General features: G+C 32.1%; 1 protein-coding gene across 1 annotated transcript; it reads left to right on the top strand.

The window, feature by feature from the left end:
• Positions 1–1,764: 1,764 nt before the first annotated feature.
• LOC100807758 (plant intracellular Ras-group-related LRR protein 7) lies at positions 1,765–9,311 on the top strand. Its single transcript, XM_003527053.5, has 9 exons — positions 1,765–2,125; positions 2,670–2,739; positions 2,925–2,971; positions 3,875–3,983; positions 4,115–4,200; positions 4,769–4,859; positions 5,606–5,691; positions 8,714–8,800; positions 8,900–9,311. Exons 1-9 carry the CDS (start codon positions 2,027–2,029, stop codon positions 9,008–9,010), a joined length of 786 nt encoding a protein of 261 aa, XP_003527101.1. The 5' UTR covers positions 1,765–2,026; the 3' UTR covers positions 9,011–9,311.
• The last annotated feature ends 526 nt before the right edge of the window (positions 9,312–9,837 follow it).

Genomic DNA, 9,837 nt, shown 5'->3' with positions numbered 1-9,837 from the left:
AAGAAAATTCAATCTCAGCCTATAAACAACTTCAATTGTCTTCTCCTAGTGTACATAATCATGGCACCTTTTGGAGGAGGAAGATTGAAGAACAATTGCACATGATAATGATAGGAGAATAAATTAAAAGAAAGGTGAATAAAAACGATTGAAATATGAAGGATAAGAAATGACATGAAATAATTCTCTCTAAAATAAAGAAAAGGAAAAGATAAGAACAAAGAGATAATGAATCATTATTGACCACATGCTCAATTAGAACATTTATAGTTGCATATCATGCTATTCACAAAATGAGTGACAAAAGAAGTGAAATTTTATTTTTAAAGAAAGAAAAAATGGTACGAGAAAATCTAATGATAATAATTTAGTATACAATGTAAATTTGCAATTAAAATGATATGACCGTGGCATAAATGATAATCCCTCTAGTCTCGATTATAAGAAAAAAAATACTTTCATTAAATTGTGTCATTTTTAATTAAAAAACAAACATTTTTGTTAAACTATTTTTCATTGGAACTTAATATCAAACATAAAAAAGTTCTTAGCCTTATTAAATGAAAGGTATTTTAGAGAGTCTCATTAAATAAAACATAGGTGACTGAAATTTACTTATATTTGAGACCAAAATATAAAAGACTTTTTTTGCTTATAATTGAGACCAAAAGAAGTAACTACTGGTTAGAAAAAAATAAAAATGATAACTTAAATATAGTATTATACAAAAAGAAATATTTAATGAAGTACATAAATGATATATAATATCTTAATAAAAACAATATAGATTTTTGCCAATGGAATGATAAACATTTTTTGTTTTACAATTAAAATTATAGATATGAAAGAGGAAAAAGATAAAAAGAAAGAGAAAAAATTTTGGAGGAAATTTTTTTAATGAGGTGTTCACATGTGTAAAAAAAACCTTGTTTTGTTAATTGATAGAAGAAGTTCACAATACTATGTAATGTGTATGACTAAAAAATTATATATAAGTAAAATATTATGTGTAGCCAATTATTTGACTATGACAGTTACTTTCTTTGTCTTCGTTTATAAAACTTATGTTTCTTTGTTAATTAAAAAATTATTGATGATTAAAGAATGTTCTTTATTCTAACCGTCTTTAACACTACAAATTATTCAGAATGTTTTCAAGAAAACGAGATTATAATACAAAAGTTGATAATTTAGAATTGATTCATAAAAACAATTACACAAAAATTTGTAAAAAAATCACCCTTTTAAATTAAAAGTTGTAGAATTGTTTCATCTTAAAAACTACACAAGAATTGTTCCTCTCACATTTTGATATCTTATTTGAATTATAAATTTAAAAATCACTCTTTTAAGGAGAATTTTACCTAATGTCATTTACCAAATTTGTTTTTACCTCATTTTCATTCAAAGCAAAAAAAGGTAAAAGTTTTGTATGATTGGATAATCCACAAAGTTTAGCAAAATGCAAAATTGTGATTCAAAGGGAAAGGGAAAAGCTGGGCAATAGATTGAGTTCAAATACATGATTAAAAAAAGTCATGTAGAGAGGTAAGACAAAAGAATAAAAAAAAAAAGAAGAAAGAAAAGAACATACCTAACCAACCAACAATTAATAACTTGTGTTTTTTAATTAAATAATCAAAATTTTAAATCTGTTTGACTATCAGCAACTAAGATTAATGATTATTAAAATTGATAAAATATACTTGATCCGATGGTTCCGCTCGCAATTAGGACCGGAATGAACTAAAAAAAAGTCACTCAATACTCAATAGCCAGCTTCGGTGTAAGTGACACCTCAGATGACTATGTCTATGAGAGAGAGCAGAGATATAAAACCCAACCCAACCCACCTGGTTACAACGCTACGCCTAGTTGGGTGGGACGACAAAAAGCGAAGAAAAACGCGGTTTTTGTTCCCCTGCTCTATCTGACTCTGTCTCTCTGCAAAAACCTTCGTTCATCGTCAACCCACGAACTCAAACAACAAATCATTCATTCTTTCAATTGTAACATATAAAAAAAAATGGGTTGTTTCGCCAGCAAAAACGCTGACACCAAGGCCAGTAGGGCCGCGCGCTGGCGATCCACGGGCATCGTTGCTTTGCGCGATTCCAAATTAAAGGCAAGTTTTGGATCATTTCTCTCTCTCTCTCACACATCTTCGATTTTATTTTCTTTTCCTTTCGATAAATTTATCGTCTTTTTACTCTCTTAGTTTGTGTTTTGTGGTATTTACTAAATTGCAATGGTTTTTCTTTTTTCATTTTTCGTCGGTTGAGATGATTGATGCATGAGGCGTGGGGTGTTACCGTATTAGCCGTGTCACGTGCTAAACCTTGAAAGTGTGTTGATATTATTCTGGTGACAGCAAAGAAAAAAAGATTATGCTGTCTTTCTTGTTTGAATTATGTTACTTGTAAAGTGAAATTATTTGTGGGTGATTTGTGAGTCTGATTCGAATTTTTGGAAAGGTGGTGTTATACTGTTATGTGATACTTGCAAGAATCTGTGTCCAAAAAAATTGATGAGGTCTGTGGCTTTTATGGAAAATTTGAAATTTATGTTGTTAGTTGTTAGAATGTTAGTTTTGTGTATTTGTATTTGTGTTGATTGCCCTTGTGTTTTTTTGTAACACACTTGCTTACCTTGGAGCCTTTTGCTAACAGACGTTTCCGGATGAAATTCTCGAGTTAGACAGATCTGTTCGCACTCTTGACTTGACGCATAATCGAATAGGTAAGAGGTTTTTCATTCTTTTGTTTTCTTTTCCTTACATTTTGGTTAAGATGTCATTGCTCTGAAGTGAGATATACTAATTTTGACCTTGAACAGAAGTGCCTTTCCTCTAAATGATTATTATGGCTATTGTTGTTACTTGTTGCTCTTGTTTTATTGTTAATAATTCGTTTTCTTAATTGCAGTTGACATTCCTGTGGAAATTAGCAAGTTAATTAATGTACAGCGCCTGGTAAGGACCAACTATTACTCTGCCTTTGGGACTGTATCTTCTATTGAGCATTTACTGTAAAACTTTTTGGACTGAGACATCGGTTATGGATTTTTTCTGATGCTGTTGAATTATGAAGGATCGGTTAATTAAATAAGCTGCAATAGATTTTGGCATGAAATTAATAGCCCTTTTTGTTAATATCAGTATTCCAGCCAATTATTGTTGCCTTGAGTACGTTTCATTGAATTTGTGCAGTTCAGTAATATAATTATTCTTGGCCAGTTTCTTTTAAAGGCTTCAGCTAAGTACCTACATATGACGCGTATAATGTTCAATGGGTAGTTATATGCCATGCTTCATTTTCAGATATATGTACTAATTTCTGTTAATCTACAAGCTGGTGATAGAAGGCTTTCAACCCTATGAAAATAATTGCCACAAAAGCAAAAGAATTGAAGAGTCTAGTGCTTGCTAGTAACGAAACCTACAAGCAATTGAAAATTATAATTGTCTCCTTACTTGGTAATTGGTATTTGGTACACTTCTATCCAAGTTGCCATACATGCCTGTTTTGCACCACTCATTGTACTTATCTACTAAAGGGACAATAGAAGTTATGAAGCCCAGGCCTGACGGAAGTTTGGCTGTATTCCTGCCTTGAACCCTGTCATATTGTCGTTTTTCCTTACAAGTTCAGTTACTCATCGATTCTTGTAGAATCATTAAATTGAGTTTATTTATTCATTTTGAAACTCATGCTTTTTGGAACACATGTTAAGACTGTGCTACCTTTCATTTATTTATTTTTGCCATGGTAGTGTTTTGGTAGTGGTTGCTTTGAAGTTCTTAAAACAGCTATAATTATGTGTGAAAGATTGATTATGACCACTATTTAATATGGAAGTTGTACTGACGTTACAGATATTAGCGGAGAACCTCATTGAGAGACTGCCAGTAAATTTGGGGAAACTCCAATCTCTGAAACTGATGAACCTGGATGGAAATCGAATTACTTCCTTGCCTGATGAATGTAATTTTCTTCTTTAATCCTATAAGTAACTATTTAAAAGAAATATTATTATCTTATTTGCTCACATGATATGTATGTAGTGGAATTTTTCTCTGTTTTTTGTAATAACTGACAGTATATTATTTCTCTAGTGGGCCAGTTAGTAAGGCTTGAACGCATATCCATCTCAGGGAATTTGTTAACATCCTTGCCAGCAACTATTGGAAGTTTGAGAAATGTAAGTAATTATGCATCGTGAAACCTGAATATCCCTTGACTTTTTTATGGCTTCTATGATTTGGAATTTGCATCATTTCATTTAATACATTATATGTAGATATAACTATGAGTATCATTGCTTCACGATTATGGAATTTTGAAAACTATGCAATTATCCTTTTATGTGCAGACATTTAAAAAAGGTAGCTGTCTCCTTGTCAAACATATGTAAGACATGATGTAACGTTACTCATTATAATGAGACACTATATTTTATTATACTGTCTGTTGTAGCCCGTTTTTGTCCAACTGTTCATGCTTTTAGAAAATATCAGTTTTTCTGCTGACATTGGCTTAACTTATAAACCATGAAGAATCTTTAATTATGACCTTACACACACTGACATATTGTAATATTAAATGGTAAATTTATTATAGATAGACTTGTGATTTTGATTTGCATGGGGCTTGGATTATAACCATGCAGTCATAATAAATGAACAGAAAGTGCCCTTGTAGTGTTTTTTGGTATAAAATGCATAACTTTTTCTTAACTTTAGAGTCTAATACATTGTTTGACGACGCAGCTGGTGCTTTTAAATGTGTCAAATAACAAGTTACAGTCTCTTCCAGAGTCTGTTGGGAGTTGCTTCTCTTTGGAAGAATTACAAGCTAATGGTATGTTTTTGATTGACACAAAAGGTTCATGCATGCATTGGCATGAGAATGGTATTGAATGTTTTTGCATATTTGTGTGTGCGTGTGTGCTTTTCATTTTCCTTGTGCCCTAATTCATTTTCATATGCATGTGTGTGTATTTGTTCAACTGGATTTTGTTGATTATTAGCATGATGAGGAGGATCCGCCTTTGTGCTATCTTTATTTCTCTAAAACGGATGTTTTTGTTTTAGGGTTTTGAGTTCACAATACTAGATTGCTGTGCAATTTTTCTTGAAGTTTGAGATTACTTTTCTTACATCTTATCTTTAAGTTGAAGCTTAAGTGCTTGGATTGCCTCGTGTTTTGTAGTCTGAGCATGTTTGTTTAAGGTATTTTTGAGGAATGAATACTTTCGTTAAAAGCTCTCCCTCAGAGAGCTGACATAAAAAGCTCCCCCCTCCCTTCGATAATCCAAACAGGCCTTGGTCTAGTTTAATTTAATCAAAAGTCACTATTTGTAGGGTTGAGTTAGGCCCATAACTCACTTTCTAATAGTTATATGTGGTTATAATTCAAGGATATGCCAATATGTGAGTTTGAAGAATGATTGTGGTGATATACACATCATATGGTTTTTGTGTGATTGACCATTTCTATGTTAATCTAATCTGGATCTTTGGAACAAATTGCACCATCTTTCTTTCTATTTGTCTTTATGTTGTGTTTGACTGAAGCTAATTCCGACCATTTTGTGAACATTTTAGATAATCTTATTGAAGATCTTCCCTCTTCTGTGTGCAATCTCTCTCACTTGAAGTCACTTTGCTTGGATAACAATAATGTGAAGCAGGTAGTATTTTGTGATTATTAAACCTAGTTTATGAAATGCCAGGCTTGATTGAATGTACTTTATTGTTTTCCTGTTCTCGTATATTAATTGATTTATTTTGTGAATGTGTGTTAAATTTTTCTATTATGTTCTAAAATTTAGTAATGGACATCTACCAAGGACTATCCAACTGTAGTGTAAAACAACAGATTGGCCAAATGTTGATTGCTTGTGTGTTTCTTCACTAGAAATTTGATGCTACCCATTGTAATTCTATATGAATTAGGAAGCAAGTACTTCAGTCCTTGAAATTTTTGGAAGCATCAGCAAAACAGGTGAGGAATTTGACCGGATTATATCAGATTACAAAGTTCTGCTACCTGAATTCATCTGATGCAACTAGTAACATCTCTACCTTTAAATTAACAAAATGATTTTAACAAATATATCCAAAGAGACTAATTAATAAAAATGAGGTAAAATAAAATTTATGGGGAGCTGAATAGGATTAGGCTCCTTATCCATAAATTGTTTTTTAAAAATAGGATTAAGATATGCATAAGCTTTTTTAGACAAAAAAATGTAGAAAGAATACAAATAGGCTAGCTCTTATAGTTCTCAGCTGAAGAAATAGCAATCATCATTTGTCATGGGTCAGGATTAGAGTTTCCAAAACTCAACTCTTCCATGGTATGCATCAAATAAAAATGGCTGGAGTTAGTGAAGCATTGTTAGAGATATATACAAATGTATAATCAAAAGTCAGCTGTGTATAACTGAATCAGTTAGAATCTTCATCTGTCTTTAACAGTTGAAAGGTGACTCAGATTGTATAAATATATGACAACTCTCTGAAGAGTTCAATTTAATGAAAGCAATCATTTTCGGCTTAAATATGTTTTTAGCCCCTTAAATTTGGGACACTTTAGGTTTTGGTCCCCCAAATAAAAATCTGTTCTTTTTAGTCCCTCAATTTCATTTTGGAGGGGACTAAAAATCTGTTCTTTTTAGTCCCTCAAATTCACTCTAGGGGACTACAAACAACATTTTACAAATTTGAGGGACTGAAAGGAGCAAATTTTTAATTGGGAGAGCAAAATAAAAAATGCCTCAAATTTGAAGGACTAAAAACATATTTAAACCATCATTTTATTCACAAATCTCTCTCGTTCTTTAACTTCAATTTCTCAGTTGTTCATAAGTTTCTACTTGGCATCATGAGATTGCTGTCTGAGCATGGCGTTGCATGCAAATCCATTCCAGATTTTGACCCATCCTTACACGTCTTCATCTCTGGTGAGCACTCCAATAAACTTCTCACAGTCAGCTTCTGTAAAATTGGACGAGAAAAACTTCCTGCTATGGAAGCAGGTGCAGCAGGTCGAAGCAGCGATTAAAGGACATTGAATCCATTGCTATGTTGTTAATCAAGATATTCTTGATTGACATCTCTCCTAAGAAGACCATGATTGTAGTACTGTCAATGAAGATTCTGAGAGCAGCAAGATCATTTGCTGTTTTCATGGTTCCTTTCATTGTTGTTAGAAGCTCTTGTTTCTTGTGTAGTTGGCTGCATTCATTTTTGGCAGCTGTGGGATGAAATTCATAATTTCTTCAATTCTCAGATTAAAGTTAAAATGTGTTAGTTTTAATCTGAACTGAGGAACACAGAAAGAAAATTGATAAGTATTGGAATATCTGTGGCATATTAAAGCCCTAATTGATTCCTTGATGTCAATTGGTATTGGACTTCCAGTGTTGCAGCAAGAACACCTTGATGTTTTATATCCTTAATGGTCTACCTAAGAATTATGATGCCCTTGTGTTCTCTATCTCAAGTAGACCTGATTCTTACTCTGTTTCTGATATTGAGTCACTCAGATATACTGGCCTAAATTTTTATGATATATGAGCAAACTGATCTTTATCTGGAAGGATTGAAAAAAAAAAAGGAGCCTAGAAGAGGGGCTGTGTGTGTAAATTTAATATGGTGGATATATATTAGGACCTTCATCTGTGTTGCAATTTGCAAATAGGTTGTACTCAAGAAATAAACAGAGTTCTGAGTAAATTATAGAAATAATCTAGTTTCTAGGCCACATTTGAATACAATCATTAACAAACACAGGGTTTCCCTTATCAAGGAGTTTCCTCCTTCAAAACACCAGAAATAGCAATCTGACACATAAATTGTTTTCTACAAGTCTGTTACACAATCTATATATCATTATAGCTGTCTAATCCTAAATTAGTATTGAAATAACTGTCTAATAACTTCCTAATAACAATCTTAAACACCTGATTCAGAGCTTGGTCTATCAAAATACATGAAATTTGAACCTCTTAATCTTAATTGCTTCATGTTCTGGATATGGAGTACTTTTGACGGATGATTGAGAGGATAAGCAAAACATCAGAACTCAGGTTGTAATATTTAAAATGTACTTGATAAGTGTTAAATTTTATTCTTTTATACAAAATCAATTGATTGGTCAGAGTAGTTTCCTGTGCGGGAATGGTTGAGTAGCTAAACAATAGTGTTACAAAACTGATCGACACTGACATAAGAGAAATAGTAGTGTTTCTTTCATCTGTTGAAGTTGATTGTTACTATATGGGAGTTTGCATTGTCAAGCCTTTAGCATTTCATAAACTTTACAGACTTGAATAATATGCATAGGCATGGGCATTTGGGCAATTACTCATTACAAGCATTTGTAAGAGGTGATCCAGTGGTGCAGCATTACTGAATTGATATTTAGAATTGAAGTTACTTTTCTAAACCATACATGTTAAATTGTATCATTGATTTTGAAATACATATTTCATACTGACTAGAATTCAGGTTTGGACTCTGGCATCATAGGTGTCCATCTTTTATGCAATAAGCCTTATCGATAAACTATTTTACAATGATGCGTTTTCCCTTTTTGTTGTCTTCATAAATCCATTGCATCTGAATTCCAGCCCTGGCAGTTTATATTCTAACCAATTTCCTTAGATTTCAATTGTCTTGATGACACTTTGGTTTCCTTTTGGACAGATACCCCTGAATTTATTGAAAGACTGCAAAGCTCTTCAGAACATATCACTGCATGCTAATCCTATATCAATGGATCAATTTCAGCTGGTACAATCTTGTTCTGTTTTTATTTCCCTTAATTTTTCTGCTAAATCTATAGAAATGTTCAAATTCTCGATACAAATGAACTATTGATGAATGCTTTAGATGGAGGGGTTTCAAGAGTTTGAAGCAAGGAGGAAAAAGAAGTTTGACAAACAAATTGATTCAAATGTGATGATCGGTTCCAAAGGTCTTGATGAGGGTGTTGATCTATGAGGTGGTCTTAGGCTTGTTGATGGGGTTCTTTCAGTTGTACATTTGGATGAGCTTCTGGATGTAGCGTGGAATACTGGGTGTTTTGTCCATGCCTTTTATTTCACAAATGAAATAAGTGTATGGAGATCCTTTTGTCACGTTGTATATTATTCTTATTTTTATTTTTTGTTACCTATCCAGATTTGCCTATAAATGTGCTGGCTTGTAGATGCAGGCAATATCCAGCACTAGACTAAATTTCAGAATATGGTATTTGGGGCCATTTTGTTGATAATGAAATATGTATCTCAGCAGCTGTAAATTACGAACTTTAAATATGATTTGAAAGGCAGTGCATTCTATCCCATTAATTATGTCAAGTGAAAATGTGTGTAGAATGGGAAGAATCTTTTGTATTGCTTTGTGTCGTTCTCCTACTCTGGTACCTTGTTTGCCTGAAAATTATGCTGGCTTCAACAAGAAAAATTGTCACTCCTTTGAAGTTATACTAGCTTAGTGTCCTGTGCAAGGCACGTGTATTAAATTCATATTTAATAATTTATAGGAGTAATTCTTTTTTATTATTTTGAATTTTGAATAAATTATTAATTATTTAGTTTTTTTAATAAATGTACGTTAATAAATATTTAAATATATTTTTATATACACATGTTTCAGAAAAATATTATTATTAGAGTATTATTAAGGGATGTATTGGATTAGGATTTTAAAAGATTATTTTGGCATAAAAAAACTTATAGATTTTAAAAGATTAGGATTTTGTAGTTCAGACTTTAATGAATTTAAAAAATATTAAGGTTAAAATATGTTTTTTGTTCTTATAAATA

Source organism: Glycine max, chromosome 6, assembly GCF_000004515.6.
Source record: "Glycine max cultivar Williams 82 chromosome 6, Glycine_max_v4.0, whole genome shotgun sequence".
Classification (NCBI taxonomy): domain Eukaryota; kingdom Viridiplantae; phylum Streptophyta; class Magnoliopsida; order Fabales; family Fabaceae; genus Glycine; species Glycine max.
Note: the sequence above shows the minus strand (reverse complement) of the source record. Positions and strands in the feature narration are given on the sequence as shown.